General features: G+C 36.2%; 1 protein-coding gene across 1 annotated transcript; it reads left to right on the plus strand.

The window, feature by feature from the left end:
* Positions 1–885: 885 nt before the first annotated feature.
* LOC126722875 (pleiotropic drug resistance protein 2-like) lies at positions 886–18,078 on the plus strand. Its single transcript, XM_050426016.1, has 20 exons — positions 886–1,402; positions 1,513–1,633; positions 2,175–2,263; positions 2,472–2,556; positions 2,917–3,207; positions 3,295–3,385; positions 3,496–4,396; positions 4,529–4,689; positions 4,846–4,949; positions 5,037–5,202; positions 5,289–5,420; positions 5,519–5,661; positions 6,093–6,425; positions 6,963–7,253; positions 7,354–7,437; positions 7,600–7,733; positions 7,845–8,072; positions 8,453–8,624; positions 8,723–8,977; positions 17,654–18,078. Exons 1-20 carry the CDS (start codon positions 1,017–1,019, stop codon positions 17,921–17,923), a joined length of 4,437 nt encoding a protein of 1,478 aa, XP_050281973.1. The 5' UTR covers positions 886–1,016; the 3' UTR covers positions 17,924–18,078.
* Positions 18,079–23,470: the final 5,392 nt, after the last annotated feature.

Here is a 23,470-nt window from a genome sequence, read left to right on the forward strand (position 1 = left end):
CGAGGTGTTTCAGTAAATACTAGCCAAAATTCAAGATTCGGCTAGCATGAAGTTTGTGCTTAAAAATAATAATAATAATTGTTCTTAAAACCAAAACAAACTTGCATTCTATAAACCAAAAAACCTCAAAAGGGAAAAAAATGAAATGAAAAGAAATGAACAAAGGTACCTGTACAGTTTAAAAAATTCGTATTGAGAAATTTGAGACTCAAAACTTAAGAAAAGGCACTGCCGCACTGGTATAGAAGACACAAAAATTACGAACAATGAGAAAAGTAAAACGTAGATGTAAAAGTGTAAATGAAGATATGATAAAATTTAAAAGTATGAAATGTAAAAATTGAGGAGACATAAGATGTGTGTGGTTAAGAATAAACAAGAAAAAATAATTAAAAATGAGAAGTAAGTAATATATGTTTGGTGAGAAAAAATAATACTGTAATAAAAAATAATAAAATGTTAAAAATTGTGTTGTATTGGGCAGTATGCTTAGTCGAAGGAATCAAGTCATTGTTCAGCTTGTAATAATTTAAATTTTTTTTTTTTTTTCAGATTTTAGTTCAAATTTTTTTTTTTTTGAGTTTTTCCTTTTTACTTGAAAGACACTAATATATTGTTAAGTTGCTCAAATTATGGACCAAAATTTAATTTTATTAGCATAAAAAAAATTCAGGACGGTCCCAAAAATTTTTTTAAAGGTAAATAAATATATAATTTTAAATTATTATATATAATTTTTTTTTTCAGGTCAGGGTGGTCCCAGCCCAGGACCACCCTGACCTTAAGGTGGCGCCGCTGCCGCCACTGGTTGTTATTCAAGATTTAAATGTTCATAAGCTCATAAAATCTTCTTTGAACTTCTTCACACGCTATTTTTTAGTTCTCTTTTGAATTTCTGTGGCAACATAAAGTTTGTAGAGCATTAAAGAAGAGCTGAGTATAATATTACGCATATACACTCGAGCAATAGTCTAGTGCTCAAAGAGCTAAAAATAAATAAAGTATAGGATTCCATTATGGCGGCTGATGTGGCCGGAGATGAACTTGTAAGGTCCATTAGCAGTAAGAGGATGAGTTTCCAGTCATCCAGCAGCAAGAGAAGCTGGGCCTCTTCGAGCTTGCGTGAGGCTTGGACAGGACAAACTGATGTGTTTCAGAAGAGTGGGAGGGGAGATGATGAAGAGGAGCTGAGGTGGGCCGCATTAGAGCGGCTTCCAACGTATGATAGGTTGAGGAAAGGAATGCTGAAGCAGGTTTTGGATAATGGGAGGGTTGGTTATGAAGAGATTGATGTTACCAATCTTGGAGTGCAGGACAAGAAACATCTCATTGAGAGTGTACTTAAGGTTGCTGAAGAAGATAACGAGAAGCTCCTTCGTAGGCTAAGGGACAGGACTGACAGGCAAGATTCTTTTTAAGTGTATGGTATTGTTTTAGTATGTGCCTTACTTAATTGGTTTTATCCAAGTTCTATTATTAATTTTGATTTTTTATATCATTGTTTACTTTCAGGGTGGGAATTGACATTCCGAAGATTGAAGTCCGGTTTGAGCATTTATCAATTGAAGGAGATGCATATGTTGGAACCAGGGCACTCCCAACACTGCTGAATTCAACTTTGAATTCAATTGAGGTATTTTTGTCTCCTATACATTGGTTTTTTTTTCCTTTCCAATTATATTCATGCTTTCTATCTCAACAGGGATTGCATAACAGAGTTTTATATTTTTTTCATAGTCCAATTATATGCATGCTTGGAAATCTAGTGTAAATCCACACACAGGATTATGGTATGTGCTAGGGAAGTCAACGTTTCAAAGGCTTATATTAGTTTCTTGAATGTTGAGAAAAAAATTGTTCCCCTCTCTCTCTCTTCCTCTCATGTTAATTGGTTTCTAAGACTGATTTCATAGCCTGGTTTACAAAATGACAAGAAAATCCCACTCTTCTTTTTTTTTTCAAGTATGTCAGAATGAAAATTCCAAGTATATTTTCATTTTAGATTATTTAGTATATATTGAGGGTACTGTGAGATATAATTTCAGTCAAGTTGTCAATGCATCATTGAGAATGTAAAAATTTGTTGTCATCAACGCATCATAGTAGAAATGTTACTTCTTTTTGTTTAACAGATTGGTATATGTATTGATAAATGTTTTTCTGTGATCATTTAGGTGGTTCTTGGGTTAATCAAGCTTTTGCCATCAAAGAAAAGGGCTGTCAAGATTTTACGTGACGTGAGTGGAATAGTGAAGCCATCAAGGTATTGGATTATTGCAAAACTTATGATGTAGTTTGACTCCCTGACTTATTTGAAGAAACATTATGTAACAGAAAGACCTTTTAATGAATTAGAATTAACAATATAGTTTTGCTTCTCATGTGCAGTGTCAGGGCGATTTTATATACATTATTTACCTTTTGAATTTCTTGTATATGTTTTGTTGATTAATTTGGTGGCTTTTCTTCAGAATGACACTGCTTCTGGGACCTCCGGGATCAGGAAAAACTGCATTGCTGCAGACACTTGCTGGGAAGAGGGACAAGGATCTCAGGGTGTGTGTCATTTCCTGCTCTCTCTCACTAGGACAATGTCTATGGCTTTGTTGTATGTATGAAAAAATAATAAAGTAAATATTCTATGGTTCTGTTAAATTCTGTTTGAATAGCGCAATGAGCAGGTAATGCTGGAAATTTTAGTTTATAAAATGTTCATGAAGTCTTGTTTGCTTGTCCTTTATGTCTGCTTTCTTTGACATATTCCTGAAAATGTTTCTTAATATGAAATATAATAGATTTGCCAGCTATTTCACAATGACTACCAAAAATAATTGCTGAATTCTTGGGACTCTAGTAATGATGACCATTCTTATGTTGTGCTGTTCTAACTTTTTCATTAACAACTTCTATGAACAGGAATCAGGGAGAGTCAGTTACTGTGGTCATGAATTATCAGAATTTGTTCCACAGAGAACTTGTGCATACATTAGCCAACATGATCTTCATCATGGGGAAATGACAGTTAGAGAGACGTTGGACTTTTCAGGACGTTGTTTGGGAGTTGGAGCAGCTTATGAGCTGTTGGCAGAATTGTCAAGACGAGAAAAAGAAGCAGGAATAAAACCAGATCCTGAAATAGATGCATTCATGAAAGCCACAGCAATGGCAGGCCAAGAAACAAGTCTTGTTACGGACTATGTTCTCAAGGTATGTTGACATTATGTCTCGATGGTAACTGACCTTTTACTTATTAGGCAAATTTTCTTGTCTAACTTTTCAAATTATGCATAACAGATTCTTGGATTGGATATTTGTGCTGACATTAAGGTGGGTGATGAGATGAGAAGAGGCATATCTGGTGGACAAAAGAAGCGTGTTACAACAGGTATGTAAAAATAGGCAACAAGGACTACATATAAAAGTTAAGTGACTGTTTTTTCTAGAACAATTTCTAGACTTATAAAAATCTAATCGGAATGATTATACTAAATCCAGGAGAGATGCTGGTTGGACCAGCAAAGGCTCTTTTCATGGATGAAATATCAACTGGTCTGGACAGTTCAACCACTTTTCTGATAGTCAAGTTCATGAGGCAGATGGTTCATATAATGGATGTGACAATGATAATTTCTCTTCTGCAACCTGCACCTGAAACCTTTGATCTTTTTGATGACATTATTTTACTTTCAGAGGGTCAGGTTGTCTACCAAGGTCCGCGTGAGAATGTACTTGAATTTTTCGAAAATGTGGGCTTCAAGTGCCCTGAAAGGAAAGGAGTTGCAGACTTTTTGCAAGAGGTTACTTCCAAAAAGGATCAGGAGCAGTATTGGTGCAAAAAGAATGAACCTTACCGATATACCAGTGTTCCTGAGTTTGTAGACCACTTTCATAATTTTCACATTGGCCAGAAACTTTCTGAAGAGCTTGGAATTCCATATGATAGATCTAAAGCCCATCCTGCAGCATTAGTAAAAGAGAAGTATGGAATTTCAAATTGGGAACTCTTCAAGGCATGCTTTGCAAGAGAGTGGCTATTGATGAAGCGCAACTCTTTTATTTATATATTCAAGACAACCCAGATTACCATAATGTCAATTATTGCCATGACAGTGTTCTTAAGAACTAAAATGAAGCATGGTCGATTAGAAGATGGAGGGAAATATTATGGTGCATTGTTCTTCAGTCTCAGTAATGTCATGTTCAATGGAATGGCAGAACTTGCATTGACTATGTTTAGGCTTCCTGTATTTTTTAAGCAGCGAGATTTCTTGTTGCATCCAGCATGGGCTTTTTGCTTACCGATTTGGCTCCTTAGGATTCCCCTCTCATTGATGGAGTCAGGAATATGGATCTGCCTAACATATTACACTATTGGGTTTGCTCCTGCTCCTAGTAGGTATGTGCCTACACTTATTTTCTTTCAGATAGATGAATAAACTTAATTTCTTGTTATGTCACTTATTTTCCTTCCATGAGCTATGTGAATTTATGATGTATGTTTATTAATACATCTTGAAAATTCTATTAGGTTTTTCCGCCAATTATTGGCATTCTTCAGCATCCATCAGATGGCCCTATCTCTCTTCCGTTTTATTGGAGCAATAGGAAGAGTTCAAGTTGTGTCAGTTACACTTGGTACCTTTACATTGTTATTGGTTTTTGTCCTTAGTGGGTTCATTGTAGCCAAAGGTTAGCAGTTTATGTTTTCAAAGAGTTAATTATAAATCTTTAGTGCCCAAGTTTCTACATAGATGATTCTATAGATATGCTGAAAGATGATGAGCACTTCATGTAATGGTATTATATTTGAATAGTGAAAACACCTAAATCCTTCTCCTTGTTTAGATGACATTGAACCATGGATGATATGGGGCTACTACATTTCTCCCATGATGTATGGACAGAATGCCATAGCCATTAATGAATTTCTTGACGAAAGATGGAGTGCAGTAAGATCTCCAAGCAAACTTGCATACAGTCATTTTGTTCCTTCAAAATACCTTCATTTAATTGTCTTCACTTTTTCCTTTTTACAGCCCAATCCTGACCCAAGTATTCCTGAACCCACCGTTGGAAAGGTTCTTCTCAGGGCCAGGGGCATGTTTAAGGAAGACTATTGGTACTGGATTTGTGTTGGGGCACTCCTTGGGTTTTCTGTGCTTTTTAACATCTGTTTTATTATGGCACTCACATTTCTAAATCGTAAGCAATCATTTACCACACTAATCTCCAGTTCAGTTACTGCAATGAGATTTTGAAGCTGACATTGCTTTGATAATCAAACGCAGCCTTAGGTGATTCAAAATCCGTTATTGTTGAGGAGGATGACAATAACAAGAGTGGAAAGCAGTCCTCTAATGGACAGCTTCAGACGAGGAGCATAGAATTGAGCACATCTTCAACTGCTCCAATGTTTCAAGGTTCCATAACTTGCAGTTTATGAAACCATCTATATAGTTGCTTTAAGGAAAATAAATGGTCTCTTCTGTTAATGATGATAACATGAGAATGAGTACAGGTATTGATGCAGTGAAGAACACTCCAGACAACTCAATTCATAGTGCTGCAGAGAATGCTCCTACTAGAACAGGAATGGTGTTGCCATTCCAGCCTTTGTCACTTGCATTTAATCACGTAAATTACTATGTCAATATGCCAGCTGTAAGTCACATTACTCATTTATCTCTTTCCATTTTGCAGAATCGCCATACATTTGGAAGAACATGCAAAAAAAAAAAAAAAAAAAGAACTGATTCCATAAATGGTCAATATAAAAGTTTATCTACCCAATAGACTAATCAATTTATACCTTTTAATCATTCTTCCTAGAGTGCATCATAAGTGGACTGCTAGACTAATAATTGTACGATAGTGATATCCTGAATGTCTAGAAGGTGCTCATCAACTTAAGTTGTCAAGATATTTCAAATACTACATAAGAACGAACAACTCTATAGTGAGTGTTGTCCTAATAATTAGGCTCATAATATTATGTGTCACATGAAGCTAACAACTTGAAATACTTTCCAATTCAAAAGTTTAAACCTTTAAGTTTTTTAAATCTAGATGTTAAACACTAGTTTCTTCATTAGGAAATGAAGAGTCAAGGAATCAAAGAAGGTCGTCTCCAACTGTTACGAGATGTTAGTGGTGCTTTCAGGCCTGGTATTTTAACAGCATTGGTTGGTGTAAGTGGTGCTGGAAAGACCACATTGATGGATGTTTTAGCAGGAAGAAAAACTGGCGGGTACATTGAAGGAAGTATCAGCATATCTGGTTACCCGAAGAACCAAGCAACTTTTGCTCGGGTTAGCGGTTATTGTGAACAGAATGATATCCATTCACCCAATGTTACTGTCTATGAATCTCTTGTGTACTCTGCCTGGCTGCGTCTTGCTAAGGAAGTTAATCAGGAAACTCGAAAGGCATGTTTTTTTGTCCAAAACATAATTTCATTTTCCTAGCAAGTCATTTCTATATGAGATTATTGTATTTAATCTTTCAATTTAATAGGTTATTTATCCTTCCTAAGAAAAGATACAAACTTGTGTCTCAGGCCACAATATTCTAATTTCACAAGTTAATTAGCCCAAAATAATTAGATAACACTTATTTTGGGCTGTGCCCATATGTTTATAGGTCATTTGGGTAGAAAACAACTTCACAGAATCATTATTTGTACAACTTGGAGCCATTTGCATGATTCATTTCTGCCATTTAGATTTATTTAAATTTTCTTTATCTAAATTCAGCTTACAATATTTTGGTGTCAAGACAAGAACAAAATTGGAGTTTCATAACCTATCCAAACTTTGTTTCTTGACATGAAATACTGTCTATTAAAAGTATATATGTACTCATAATATGTATAGTTTCCAATTTTCCATTCACCATATGTGTCTAAAAATTAAAGGTTTGTCCATTGGTGTTACTTTACATAGTTTTCATTTTTTGTGCTATAGATGTTTGTTGAGGAAGTCATGGACTTGGTTGAGCTAAATCCATTGAGGAATTCTATGGTTGGTCTTCCAGGAGTAAATGGTCTGTCAACTGAACAAAGAAAGAGACTCACAATAGCTGTAGAAATGGTTGCTAATCCCTCCATCATATTCATGGATGAGCCGACGTCAGGCCTTGATGCTAGAGCTGCAGCAATTGTAATGCGCACAGTGAGAAACACGGTGGATACAGGGAGAACAGTTGTCTGCACAATTCACCAGCCAAGCATAGACATTTTTGAAGCTTTTGATGAGGTATATGGGATAGATCAATATCAACATTTTTGCATTTGATACCTGTGTTTGACTATCCTATAGCCACATAACACTTCTAAATATATCAAATTGCCCACAGCTGCTGTTGATGAAGAGAGGTGGACAAGTCATTTACACTGGGCCCCTTGGTCACCATTCTCACAAGCTTGTAGAATACTTTGAGGTGAATGGCACTTGTTATTCAAAATGCTTAAGAGAATCATTCGCAATTTATAGCAGTAACTCTTTGAAGCTGTTATCACAAACTAATGTCTATAGCCACTGCGGGATATCAATAAGTAACTCTTCGGAATTTTAGTCACAAACTAATATATGACAATTGCAGGCCATCCCAAATGTTTCTAAGATCAAAGATGGATATAATCCTGCAACATGGATGCTAGAAATCAGTTCTCCTGCAGTTGAGGCTCAACTTGATGTGGATTTTGCTGAAATTTATGCCAATTCTGAACTGTACAAGTAAGGGGAACATTAGATATTCTCAAAAAATTCCAGCCCCTTATTTCCTCTTACAATTTTCAAATTCATTTTCAACTATACTAAGTTTTTCTACATTGATTCCTTCTACAGGAAGAATCAAGAACTCATCAAAGAGCTAAGCATGCCTGCACCAGGATCAAATGACCTTTGCTTCCCCACCAAATATTCCCAATCCTTTGTGACTCAATGTAAAGCTTGCTTTTGGAAGCAATATTGGTCTTATTGGAGAAACCCACGATATAATGCCATCCGGCTCCTCATGACAATGGTCATTGGTGTTATATTTGGACTAATTTTCTGGAACAAAGGAAACAAGACGTAAGTCATGTAATTCTGATTTTTCCTATCTTTATCCAGATAGTTTTATTCAACTACCAGGGTATGGTTATAACTCGTATAGTAAATTGTAGTTCACTTGCATAGGATCATTAGCCCATAGTGTATGATTAGTTTAACCATGAATTTGTATTATCCGATTGTAATCATGCACTTGGGAAAGATTATGGTACAAGAAAGTTATTAACTTGAGCTTAGCATTCTGCATAGTTACACAAGCAATATATATATATATATATATATACATGCTCCTTCTTAGTTGGAAAATCAAACCATTGACCTCTTAGAGTCTTAAAACAAATGGACATATAATTAAGTATAATTCTTGTGCTTGTTTAATGATGAAACTATCATGTTAACAGGCACAAGGAGCAAGACCTGCTGAATCTACTGGGGGCTCTGTATGCTGCTGTTCTTTTCCTTGGAGGCACCAACACTGCTGCAGTGCAGTCTGTTGTGGCAATTGAAAGGACAGTTTTTTACCGCGAAAGAGCAGCAGGAATGTATTCAGCCTTGCCTTATGCATTTGCCCAGGTAAAGGAAAATAATTGAAAGCGAATTATAAAATAAAAAAACCCTAATACTCTGATTTGCAGCAAAAATAATTTGCATTTTTATTTGATGTCCTGCAGGTGGCTGTAGAGATAATTTATGTTGCTATCCAAACTTTTGTCTACACTCTTATCCTTTACTCAATGATTGGATTCCATTGGCGACCTGAAAAGTTCTTGTGGTTTTACATATTTATCTTGATGTGCTTTTTGTATTTCACATTGTACGGGATGATGGTTATAGCTCTGACTCCTGGCCCCCAAATTGCTGCCATTGTTATGTCCTTCTTCCTAAGCTTCTGGAACCTGTTCTCTGGTTTCCTCATCCCAAGGCCGGTAAGTAATGTCTAAACAATTACACAAAATATAGTATGATATATCCACCTATGGAGTATAGTATACAGAAGCATTTTCTAAAGTGATTTTACTTCTAATATAAAACATGCATGTGTGTCTGCCAAATCCTGGCTTCACTTATGTCACAATTAATAGAGTGTAGAAGACCTTAGTTCTTAATGAACATAAGTTACTATCAGGAGCTGAATGATGATTTGCATATCTAGATGGTGAGTTAGGAAACCTTGAGTCAGATGAATATATATTTCTTTTATTCCAAAAGCTTCAACAATACATTCTTGAGTAAGAAAAAGTATACTTCAATAAATCTTTTTTTATAGCGATGAGCATATATATATATATATATATATATATGCATACATTGCACATGGTAGGAAAATGTAGGTGTAGTAATATTCATGTGATTGTGCTACTGACATAGGAAAGGATCAGCTCCTATCTGATTTTCTCCAATTTTTAGTTAGACTAGTCACAAACCCGCGTGTGATAATTTTTTAGGTAAAATACTATTTTCGTCCCTAGACTTTATAAAGAGTTCTTAAAAAAAAAAAAAAAAAAGATTTATCATATTTTTAATAATCTGTTTTTTTTTGGTTTTTTTTTTTTTTTTTTTTTTTTTTTTTTTTTTTACCATTATCATATATTAATTGGTTGATGATTTGCATAACATAGACATTAAATAAGAGGTAGAACTATTTGTAGGGACACAAAATCTTTAACAGCCCAGCGACGATGTTGGGCTTGCACACGGAAAGTCCCTCACAATAATATTTGTAGAGAGTAGGGTTAAAAAGCCAGCGTTGGATCACAGGATGGCATTTTGGGCCGGACTTTAGATGAACCAACATGAGATAAAGCTTTGGGCTGGATATTCAGGCCCTTCAATCTTGCATTGAGGAGGATCTGGCTCCTCGGATACTGTCCGAGGAGCGGTGGTGCTGTCCCCAGTTACCCGTCGGAGGGTCTTTATGTGGAGTCCGGCGTGTATTATCCAGACATTCTCTTTCATCAAGTCTTTCCCCAGAAGCTAGATGGAATCCCCCCTTTTTGGTCACATAACATTCCCTTTTATACTAGCCTACGTTCGTCGTCCTTCGTCCACGTGTAGGGTCGATCTTTCCAGGGCAGATATCTGTCCCATCAGTCTAATCCCTGAATTGGGGGAGATGGTCCATAAAGCCTAAAAATCCGGCTCTGTTTGGGGCGGTGTCATGTCAATGAAGGGTATTAAGGACTATTTCCGTGAGATATTTTCTGATCTCTCAAGTTTGCCTTTATCCCATTCTCGTCAATGGGTTTCTGGGCTTTCCGAGGACTGAGAGGTCCTCGGACGTATCTTTGAACCACATCGGGCTCACTATTTTTGGGTTTGGGCCCTGGCCTCCTTTAGTTTGGTGACCTGTGGACTTCCCATAAGCGAGCGAGCCGGGCCCATAGACCATTGGGCCCCACAATAGCCCCTCAAAACCCTGCTGTCCAACGTCTTGGTTGGAAAGGTGGGTTTTGGTAATACCGAGCCTTAACTGCGGCTCATTTAATTCGCCCCTTGATCAACGTTGGTGACTCTTCACCTCCACGAGGAATGCGCCGGTCTACGAGCCGTTTTTCCTGGATTTACGTTCGTTGCCGTTATGCCGCGTGGTTATCTGCAACGTGCCTTTAATCTCTTACCATTTACGAGACCTTCCAGACGCAACGGTTACTGATGGTGTGGGAGAACAAAACGGCGCGTCATACTCTGGATTTCCCTGGGGATTTGAATGTGTCTCATACCCTCTTCTTCGTCCCCTATATAAAGAGAGAAGACAGAGGGTGACCCTTTCATATCCGAATCCCTCACGTTCTTCCCAGAATCCACCTCCTCCATCCGGTTACTCCTTACTCAATAACACTTATCTCATAGCAATCCACCATGAACAAACCCTTCCTTTCCTAGAAACGCCATGTCCTAACAAAACTCGAGATGGCTCGGTCGGGGCAAGGGTGGCGGAGGCTTAAGATTTGCCTCCCCATTCTTTTAGCCAAAATCCGAAGCAGGGACTCGTTGCACCCCATTCCTGGGGTGCCTGAGTCGAAAACCTCCCTTGTCATCTCCATCTGCTCTCTCATGAGCATACCTAATAAGGCTCCCCTTCTCCCTCTTTTGCTCCTTTTACTTTCTTTTCATTGCTTCCCTCTTCTTCTCCTCCTTCCCGCTCATGTCCTCCATCTTCTTTTTCCCTTGCATTCTTCAGTGACAAGAGCTTGCTGAAGTGCTTCCATGTCTTCCAATTCGTCTTCCTTCTCCTTCATTATTTTTGTATAAGGATCTTCTTCTGATATGAGCAGTACTGAGGCATAGAGTTCAGAAAGACTTTGAAGGCGAACTCAGAAGACACCTGATGGTTTACTTATTTGTGTTACAGATGTTGTTACTGTTCTAGCAGTTCATTTTTTGTATAGGCTTGTTTTAGCCCCTCCATGTACGTTGTAACAATTTTTCATATTAATAAAAGTTACTATTACTCTATTTCGTATGTATTGTTTATATATTTTTAACAAATGTGAAAGCGCTGCTCGGCATAATAGTATAGCATTTCAATCAATAATAAATAAGACCAAAGTAATCGTTGATAAAAAGATGCCACGATGACTTTAGCAAAATTATTATTCAACATAACAATCCGACCAGTGAGGAATGAGACTTATCTTAAAATTAGCCGTGATGGGTATGAAATGCTTCGATAAGATGTAAGAAGTAGCTATCCGAGGACGTGTTACCCACCGGATGAATGGCCTCTTTAGGTTGACGATCATTAGGTTGTCCTGCCACTTTCATGATACGTGAGACTTAACCCTTTCCAGAATTTAAGCCGAAAAATTCCTTCATTAGGGCAGTTGATTTCCCAAGAAGCCTGAGTCCGAGGACTTTACGAAACCTGGGCTTTGTTCAGGACTTATACGTTTTATCTTATGTACTTGATTCTTCCCTCAGGCTTGAGTCCGAGACTTGTGTCTTTGTCGGTACTTGGTTTTCCCTTTTAGCTTGAGTCCGAGGACCATGCGAGCCTCAGGTTCTGTCCAAGACTAATGTCTGTATCAGTACTTGGTTTTCCCTTTTAACTTGAGTCCGAGGACCATGCAAGCCTTAGGTTATGTCCAAGACTAATGTCTGTATCAGTACTTGGTTTTCCCTTTTAACTTGAGTCTGAGGACCATGCAAGCCTTAGGTTCTGTCCAAGACCAATGTCTGCATCAGTACTTGGTTTTCCCTTTTAGCTTGAGTCCGAGGACCATGCAAGCCTTAGGTTCTGTCCAAGACCAATGTCTGCATCAGTACTTGGTTTTCCCTTTTAACTTGAGTCCGAGGACCATGCAAGCCTTAGGTTCTGTCCAAGACCAATGTCTGCATCAGTACTTGGTTTTCCCTTCTATTGAGCATTTCCCGGGGTGCCAAACAGGGTGTCCCTGGGCCTTTACGCAAAGCGGGCCTGGGCCGTGAATTTAAATGAATCCGCGGATAAGAGATATTTCTGCAACCTCTGGCCATGCAGTATTTCTCTGACGTCCCACGGATCGAGGCGCACCTTTACGAGGCTCTCTGAGTCTCTTGGCTACAGTTGACGTTGGAAGTTGAGCCAAGACCACTTTGTCTGTAGTGCTCCTTGGGACACCGCATGAGTTGACTGCCATCATCTTGTCTTTTCAAATAAATAGGAGGGAGAGAGGGTTGCTTTATATATACACCCCTTCTTTCAGTTTTCTCTCCCATCACGCTTCCCATATCCGGAGCTCTCCTTTCTTGGCCTAACATGTTGAAAGCGAGGGTTGGGAATAAAGAACTTCCTCCGCCGCAGAAGCGCCGTGTCTTCATGTGGCTCATAACAGTAAGGTATGGGCGCAGGAAGCACAAATTCAGGAGAGTACTCCATCTCCACCGAGAGGGAAAGGAATCTTCCCCTCTTTTAGTCAAAATCCGAAGCAGGTTCTGTCCATGCCAGAGTTTTGGTGCGGCAGAAGAAGGGTTTTCCCCCATCAGCGCCTCTGCTTTGCGGTAGGCGTATATTTAGAGAAAGCCCCACCACCTCCAACTCCCTACACCTTTTCTTCAACGGTGTCAGGTTCAAGTTGGGTCTCTTTGGCTGCCTGAGTTATGGGCAGGTAAGTGTGCGGGGGAAGAATAAGGTCTCGGGGCTGTAGCCAACCTCTCCTCCGACATACTTCCTCGGCTTTCTCCAGCTTTTTTGTATTTTTCTTTTTCTTGCTTATGTAGTAGGCTTCGACGTAGGCTGATTCCAGCTCTTCATTGTACGCTGTACTATCTCTTCTTCATGATAATAATGGAAATTTCTTTACTTGTTTTGAGTACCGTTTCTTTGACAACACTGTTTCTTGAATGGGTGTGCCCTATGTGTGCGTTTCTTCGAGAGTATTTAGAGCCGAATGGCTTGAAGCATAATTCAACTAACTCCAATTTATCAACACTACCAGGCATTACGTCGATAATTCATAATAAATCAAACTTAAGAAAACTAACCGAGATATCAGTTGGATATTCTGTGATAAGCGCGTGAATATCGTCCAAGGCTGATGATTTCTAAGCGATCCATCTGAGCAATCGACTGGTATATAGGGGATTCCAGTGAGGCTTCTTTGTACTTGGTTTCTCCATAGGCTTGGGTCCGAGGACCATGCAAGGCCTTGGTTCTGTCCATTACTTTCAAGATGTCATCATCTTTGTACTTGGTTTCCCCATAGGCTTGGGTCCGAGGACCATGCAAGGCCTTGGTTCTGTCCATTACTTTCAAGATGTCATCATCTTTGTACTTGGTTTCCCCATAGGCTTGGGTCCGAGGACCATGCAAGGCCTTGGTTCTGTCCATTACTTTTAAGATGTCTTCTTTGTAGTTGGTTTCCCTATAGGCTTGGGTTCGAGGACCATGCAAGGCCTTGGTTCTGTCCATTACTTTTAAGATGTCTTCTTTGTACTTGGTTTCCCCATAGGCTTGGGTCCGAGGACCATGCAAGGCCTTGGTTCTGTCCATTACTTTTAAGATGTCATCATCTTTTTTGTACTTGGTTTCCCCACAGGCTTGGGTCCGAGGACCATGCAAGGCCTTGGTTCTGTCCATTACTTTTAAGATGTCTTCTTTGTACTTGGTTTCCCCATAGGCTTGGGTCCGAGGACCATGCAAGGCCTTGGTTCTGTCCATTACTTTTAAGATGTCATCATCTTTGTACTTGGTTTCCCCATAGGCTTGGGTCCGAGGACCATGCAAGGCCTTAGTTCTGTCCATTACTTTTAAGATGTCATCATCTTTTTTGTACTTGGTTTCCCCACAGGCTTGGGTCCGAGGACCATGCAAGGCCTTGGTTCTGTCCATTACTTTTAAGATGTCTTCTTTGTACTTGGTTTCCCCAGAGGCTTGGGTCCGAGGACCATGCAAGGCCTTGGTTCTGTCCATTACTTTTAAGATGTCATCATCTTTTTTGTACTTGGTTTCCCCACAGGCTTGGGTCCGAGGACCATGCAAGGCCTTGGTTCTGTCCATTACTTTTAAGATGTCTTTATCTTTGGCGTCTTTTCTCTATACTGATTTATCTTTCGAAGGTCAGCCCCTAGGCCAGGGAGGGAGGAGTAGGTTCGAGGCCGCAAGCCCCTAGAGCTGTCCGCTCCGTTGGTAGTGTAAGGCGTAGCCCTCAGCAGAGGCTTATGGCGGAGCAGTAACTGTACGTCGCCGGAGATGGGAAAAACTCGTGAATCTCCGGTTATTGGAGAGCTGACTCATGCACCACCCGTGCCAACGCACAAGCCTTCCCCACAGACGGCGCCAATTGTAGGGACACAAAATCTTTAACAGCCCAGCGACGATGTTGGGCTTGCACACGGAAAGTCCCTCACAATAATATTTGTAGAGAGTGGGGTTAAAAAGCCAGCGTTGGATCACAGGATGGCATTTTGGGCCGGACTTTAGATGAACCAACATGAGATAAAGCTTTGGGCTGGATATTCAGGCCCTTCAATCTTGCATTGAGGAGGATCTGGCTCCTCGGATACTGTCCGAGGAGCGGTGGTGCTGTCCCCAGTTACCCGTCGGAGGGTCTTTATGTGGAGTCCGGCGTGTATTATCCAGACATTCTCTTTCATCAAGTCTTTCCCCAGAAGCTAGATGGAATCCCCCCTTTTTGGTCACATAACATTCCCTTTTATACTAGCCTACGTTCGTCGTCCTTCGTCCACGTGTAGGGTCGATCTTTCCAGGGCAGATATCTGTCCCATCAGTCTAATCCCTGAATTGGGGGAGATGGTCCATAAAGCCTAAAAATCCGGCTCTGTTTGGGGCGGTGTCATGTCAATGAAGGGTATTAAGGACTATTTCCGTGAGATATTTTCTGATCTCTCAAGTTTGCCTTTATCCCATTCTCGTCAATGGGTTTCTGGGCTTTCCGAGGACTGAGAGGTCCTCGGACGTATCTTTGAACCACATCGGGCTCACTATTTTTGGGTTTGGGCCCTGGCCTCCTTTAGTTTGGTGACCTGTGGACTTCCCATAAGCGAGCGAGCCGGGCCCATAGACCATTGGGCCCCACACTATTCATTGGACTTTTTTAAGTCATGGTGTATGAAGATTATGATTATATATATATATATATATATATATAAAAGCTTAAATGAAATGTCAAAACATTAGATTATAAAATTTTCCAACTTCATTTCTAATATAATTTCTAAATTACTAAAGAACATCTCATTTTTAGTTATGATAGGAAATATAATTTCCCTAGTTAGAGTTTGATTAGTTTTAAGTTTAAATTTTGTATTATTATATTTAATTGTTGATTTTTGATTTAATTAAGTGAATGTAATGGTCGATTTTATTGCACTATAAAGTTTTTAATGTCCACTATATAGCCAACTCTATTTTATTTATTACTCCTCTCGACTACCTTTTTATTTTCCAAATAACGGTTATTAATTGATGTTTGATTTCATTTCTTTTTTTCTTCCTTCATTTATTCTTTATTATTTTGTATGTTCCCCTGGCTAGTTGTAAATTTTATGGTTATCAATAAGAAATAGATATCATGGATGGCTTAAATAGGTATAGATGTAGTTACGCTAGTGGTATGTCAAAGGTTTTTTTTTGTAAAGTTACAACCACACAAAATAAATATGTATAGATAATAATTTATTTATTTTTGGATTATTCATGAATATTTATTTCATTGTTTACTTATAAATATCTAAACCAAATTTTTTTTCTGAAAATTTTTTTTTTAAATAGATGGATATGTAAAGGTAAAATTATATGAAAAGTTAAAACTACCCAAGATGAACATTTAACCACTGGTAGATGTGTGTTTTTTGAAGACTAAAAGTATACTCGATTGCTTTAGCAGGAACTATATAACCATGCAAATATTGTTGTGAGTGGTTCCATCATTTGCAAATTATTAAGTTTGGTGGCCTTACAAAACAGATATTTCATTTTGCAAAAAACTTTACATGAACTCCTTTTTTGTGACAACTTTTTTTTTTCTTTTTGCCGAAACAATTTAAGAATATTAAGACTTAAGAATAATTTCAACCTATCTATAAAACTTGTTGATAAAAATCATATTATATATAATAAAAAAAGCAACAAATACACAAAATCTATTCAATTTGATGAAAGAAAAAAAAAATTCCCTACAAGGCTGTAGGTAGGGCAGAGAGGAGAAATGAAGAATATAACAAATAATTATAAAGTACGTAACAAAAATAATGAAACACAAAAAAACTCTGTGTATATATAATGGGAATTTTAAGTTGTGAAGAAGATGATATGAACAAAAAAAAGTAATTTAGGTGAAACTCAAATTCTCTCTTTTTTATTTAAATTTTATCCTTAGATAATTCTATTCTATTGAAAAAGTAGTAGTATATGATATATATATATATATATATATATATATTTCAGGATAAAGTCTCGGCCATTGGAAAAGGAAAAAGGTATGCTTTGTAGAAATAGAGAGAGAGAGTCCTAGAATAGTAGTGAGACTGCATTGTTAATCTTTGTTTAAAAAAAAAAAAGTGGCGGGTGGGATTGAATATTAATACTGTAAAATGCAAGTTGTATCTTTTTTTTTTTTTTTTTTCCTTTTACATTTTTTAAAGAAACGTAGGAAAAAAAATACAAATTCAATCTTTTTTTTTTTTTATCTCTCTTTTTTATTTAAATTCTATCCTTCGGTAATTCTATTTTATTGATTTTAGATTTTGTTGATAACATTTTAGATAGACACATCTATTATAGTTGTAAATGAAATACTACTTTATTTCATTACTTGATTTGTCATATTTATTCAAAAAATATGTATATATCTATTCTTAAAACAAATAAAAAAATTATTAAAATTTCTGCAATTTATTAAAATTTATTAAAAAATCCAATGGACTTAAAATACTCATTTAAACCATACAAAATCAAATAACTACTACATGACACAAATTTGACAAAAAATTATAGGGAATAAGAGGATTTAAATTAGAGGGGATGTTCTCCCAATATACCATTCAAGATAAAAATACAAATTTGCATAAAAGAAAGAAGATTATTATATAGTTTTCAAGCCCATTACATTAAAAGAAAATCGAATTTCTAAATTCGAAATTCTAATGGTTCACATGTGCAGCTAATTCCAATATGGTGGAGGTGGTATTACTGGGGTTCTCCTGTGGCTTGGACACTCTATGGGCTTATGACCTCCCAAGTGGGTGACAAGACTACTCCAATTGAGGTACCTGGAAAAGGCTATGTTACAGTGAAATATTACCTAGAGTCTCGCTTGGGCTTTGAATATGACTTCCTTGGAGCTGTTGTTGCTGCCCATATTGGCTTTGTCCTCCTTTTCTTCTTTGTCTTTGCCTATGGCATCAAGTTCCTCAACTTCCAAAGGAGATAAAAAAAGGACTTAAGCTTTGACAATGATAAGATTTTGCCTAACAAATCGATCTAGCTTAAAGATATGATTGGCATTGTATTTTATTTTTACCAGCTTTGTAAATCAACACCCAATAAACGACCTATTATTTTAATCTTCATATTCAATAATTTTTTCACAAATTCAAGTCCTTGTATACAAATTAAGGTAAGATTTTTATTTTATTTTTATTTTGTGTGTGTGTGTGTTAAATCGAGTTGTTGTCATAAGAAGTAAGAACTCACAGCTTATTGCACAGTTATTTAACATTGACATCCAAAAGTTTGGTTTTGTTATCAAAATCTAATATGTCAAATGTTTAACATTAAAGCATACATAAGTTTAGTTTGTTTAGAGCATTAGCATTAGGATTGTAAAACCCCCAAAATTACTATTTTAGAACCACACGTTAGCCCCTCTTTAGAAATGATTAAGCCTATTTTATTCACATTCCTATTAGACACATACACTCATCTATAATAAGTCTCAAAAAAGGTATTAATGGTCTTGCTTGTTTTGATAATATCAATAGTGGTCAATGAATCAAGTTCAATTTCTAGGCAAGTATATCCATTTTTGAGAGCCCTCACCTCAAGTTTGAAGACTGGTTGTCACACTATTGCTCATGAAGAGACTTTTAACCACATATCTCTATCGACTCTTAGGTACACCTCCTCCCGCAACACCTTGATTCCTCATAGAGAGAAGCTAATTGTCTTTTGTTGGGGGGGGGGGGGGGGGGAGGAGGGGAATTGTTGAACCTAACCAAAATTTCTTAATTTCATTTATTTATAATTCAATAATTACAATGGGAGAAGAGAGATTTGAACAATAATTGTCTCTATTAAAAACATCAAAAGTAATTAGTTAAGTTACAATAGTTTCGCTTAATTTTAATATCTAAACAGTAAGCATATCCAAGTTTTAGCTAAAAAAAAGAAAAAGAAAAAGGAGGCAGCGCCTAAGTTTTAGTGGTTCACAATTCTTATATTTATTTGACTGTAATAGACTCATCACACGCGTTTTGTGCATGTAATAATGTTTTTTTTTTTTTTTTTTTACTTATTTGCTTTTTTGATTTAATGTTATAATGTTTAAAAGTGATATATATAAATAACCGTGTGCATTTTTTATATAAGAAACAGGTAAGGTAATGTGTAATAATGTTTAAAAATGAGATAGAGATAGTGTCTTAAGCTTTAGGCTAAATGAAAAAGATAAAGGAAAAAACCTAAAACTTTGGAATAATAAATTATTCTTTTGCAATTAGTTTTTTTTTTAATTTAAAATTATTTAACTAAAATATATGGGTATTTTAGAGAGTTTAAAAATTTGTGTGAAGGTATTTTAGTACGCAAAATGTTGAAACTCAAACATGAAATCTTGTTATTAATAGTGTAGATATTATAATAATTTTTTTTATAAGAAGATATTATAATCATTTCACTGTGATATATATATGACAATAGAAGGGCTAATGTTCAATAACTTGTCCTCGCCACAATCATGGACATTAAGGTCTGGATCATGCGTTAAGATGGACCTTGAATTGACTTTGTATTTCCTATGTATACCTCCAAATTTTAATTGAACTAAAAGTAGCCAAAACACACACACACACACCTCCAAATTTTAATTGAACTAAAAGTAGCCAAAACACACACACACACACACAAAAAACCCTCCAAATCCTCCCAAGTATATGCATCATACGGAAAACCAAAAATCCAAATTGACACATAATATGAAAAAAAAAAAAAGCCTAAACACGTTATATTGCTATGTAAGTAAAACCGTATACATAAAATCTAAACAAAATATTTGAGACATACATAATATTTTGAAAATTAACATACCACTTAGGAAGAAAATCAAAGATATTGTGAGAAAAATTATGGAAGTTTAATTTTTAAGAACATAGATAATGGTGATTTATATTAGACAAATATTGAGACAAATAATCATATTACCCAATTCATTGAATCTGACTCTTACAATTCTGCATTAAAGTTAGTCTTAAATTGAAAAGTTTTCTTAATTCTTACATTTCTCATGACTTTTTAGATTCATCTATATCTATTCAAAGCATGCAAAGTTATAAACGTATACAAATTCTTTGAATTTTATTAAGGCATTAAATAAATGCATCTACTGTTACTTAATAGTGTGACTTAATTACGAAATTTAGATAAGATGGAAACCTAAATGAAAAGAATGTCATACTATACGCCACTTGGCAGGACCTCATGCTTTTCCACATGAGGTCTCTGCTTTTATATATACTAGCATTTAACAATCGCAATGCGTGAATAATTAACAAAGGGTTACTTATTCTATAATCATAAAGATAACAAAGTGTTTGTTAGCACCAATGCCAAAGTTTTGGAAGATGATTATGTGAATAATTTTAATCCTAGAAGTAAAGTTGTCTTGGCTGAAATAGATGAACCTATAATTGAATAACCAATGGATGATGTGTTGATGTGGCTGTATTAGATACACCATAAGATTCTACTCATGAGATGACTAGTACACAAGTGCCTCGTCGTAGTGAGAGAATTGTTTGGCCACCTGTAATATTTATTGGTCTAGGAGAAACTTATGAAGCTATCCTAGAAAAGGTTGAATCTGATCCTTACAGTTATGAAGAGGTAATAAAAGATATAGATGCACATCATTTGGTCAAAACTATGAAATCTGAATTGGATTCTATGTATTCCAATAAAGTTTGGGATCTTGTAAAGGCACCTAATGGCATTAAACCTGTTGGTTGCAAATGGGTTTACAAGAGGAAGAGAGGGATAGATGGAAAGATTGAAACCTTTAAAGCAAAGCTAGTGGCGAAAGGGTATACACAAAAGAAGGTATTGATTATGAAGAAACCTTTTCACCAGTAGCAATGCTTAAATCTATCAGAATTCTCTTATCTATTGCTGCTCATTATGATTATGAGATTTGGCAAATGGATGTTAAGACTGCATTTCTTAATAACAATCTTGAAGAAGAGATCTATATGATGCAACCAGTAGGTTTCATAGCAAAGAACCAAGAACATATGGTATGCAAGTCGAAGAGATCCATTTATGGACTTAAGCAAGCATCTAGATCATGGAACATCAGATTTGATCAAGCAATCAAATTATTTGGTTTTGAAAAAAATTTTGATGAACCATGTGTGTACAAAAGACATCAAGATAAAGTATTAATCTTCTTAGTGTTTTATGTTGATGACATTCTACTCATTGGAAATGATGTAGGGGTGATGTCATCAGTTAAGATATGGTTGTCAAGCCAATTTGAAATGAAGGACTTGGAGTGAAGCTAGCTATATCCTAGGAATCAAGCTTTGGTGAGATCGCAAGAATAGGATATTAGGCTTATCTCAAGCAGTGTATATAGATGTTGGGAAAACACATGAAATAACAGATCTGTATCTCATACAAATACACGCAACAGAATATGAATGGATCTACTTCATTCATGTGAGATAGCATGTAATTTCCGAGTTTTGGAAACAAAGAATGAGAGAGCATACCTTGGTACGGTGAAATTCAAAACCAAAAATTAATATCACTTGGGAACACTTTTAATCTTCACTCTAATTCCACTTTACGCCCAAGAAGTGTAGTCTCTGAATCAGTTTTCACGTATATGTTCAAGGGAGAATAAGAAAGTAACTTTCATTCACATACACACCATTTCATTTTAACTTAAAATTTTGTATGTTTCTGTCCTTATATATAACTGATTATCTAATTGTACTAGCCTTTTGGGTCATTCCAATTGGGTTTTAGTATGTGGCTTGGAGTGGGACTAAAAGGGAATAAATAAGACTCTAACTCCAATGGGCCTTAGGCTTATATGTCAACTCTTGACAAGTCCAAAGTTACCATTAATTAATTATTAATACCACTATATAAATATAATTGCACTCTAGGTCTTATTAATAAATTAAATCCTAAGACTTTATTATTCATGCAAACCCTTCATAAAATATTTGTAGTAATACAAGGTCATGAATGTTGACTGTCACTTTAAAATTTACTATATCTTAATCCTTGAGTACCCAGTTTAATCCTTTAAGTTATTCATCATATATTTATGAAATACAATTTCATAAATATATACTTTAGTAACTTCTTACTAAAGCAGTTAGGCCTAACACTTTGAATAACCAAACCCATTAAACTGATCTCAAGGGAATATTTTATATCTCCGTTAAGAGATTATGAATTCCATCTTGAGAATATATGTTCCATCAATACTAAATGTGGTTGCCCAACATACTAAGGTTTTGATCGTGACTTTAGATCTCATTCTTTATATATCAAAGTAACCTACACTTCATGATCAGGTTCACTATTCTCTTAAGATTAAGAGTTGATGTAAATAAAAGTCGTGAGATTTACAATTCATTTGACAGTTATTAGGAGAATAATAAATCTCATAGCGGTCGAGTTCAATATATCTTAACTCTTAAAACATATCAACTAGAAGTCTCCACTTCCATGATCAAAACAAATCATTTTAGTTGATATGTTATAGTCTTTGCAGATGAAATACCCAATTTTATTACCGACTACGAACTAAAATTCTGAGTTTACAAAAAACTTGTGATTTATATTTTCTGTGACTAAATTACATAAATCACATACTATACATCTTATGGACTATATGATAATGTCCAAATAATCATGTTACCATTATTTTAGATAATAATAAAACAACTTTATTAAACACAACATAATGTCATACATAGCATCATACAGTAGGATTTAAGGGCACACATTCTAACAATCTCTCACTTGCCCTAAAGACTATTGTGCACTAATCTAATTCCCATTTCCTCCAAATTTGACTCAAAAGTCCTTTGGAGCAAGGGTTTGGTAAAGGGATCTAGTAAATTATTTGCACTATTAATCTTTGCTACTACTACATCTCTTCAAGCAACAATGTCTTGAATGATGTGGTATTTACTTTCTATGTGCTTTCCTTTCTTGTGATTTCTTGGATCCTTGGATTGTACAACCGCTCCACTATTGTCACAAAACAATGTGATAGGAACTTGCTCCATTCTCACAACACCAAGATCAGAAAGGAATTTCTTGAGCTAAATAGCTTCCTTTACCGCTTCACAAGCAGCAACATATTCAGTTCCATGGTGGAGTCAGCAATATAAGATTGCTTAACACTCCTCCAACTTATGACTCCACCTCCCAAGGTGAACACACAACCTGAAGTAGACTTTTTGAAATCAAGATTTGGCTAAAAATCTAAATCTGTATAACTGATGGGAATCAAATCCTTACTATGGTAAACAAGCATATAATCTCTCGTTCTCCTTAGATACTTGAGAATATGCTTTACAGCTTGCCAATGTTTAAGTCCTAGATTTGATTGATATCGGCTAACCATGCTAACTGAATAACAAATATCTGGTCTAGTATAAAGCATGACATACATGAGACTTCCCACTATAGAAGCATAGGAAACTTGTCTCATCATATTTTCTTCCTCTAGAGTCTTAGG

This window comes from Quercus robur, chromosome 4, assembly GCF_932294415.1.
Source record: "Quercus robur chromosome 4, dhQueRobu3.1, whole genome shotgun sequence".
NCBI lineage: Eukaryota > Viridiplantae > Streptophyta > Magnoliopsida > Fagales > Fagaceae > Quercus > Quercus robur.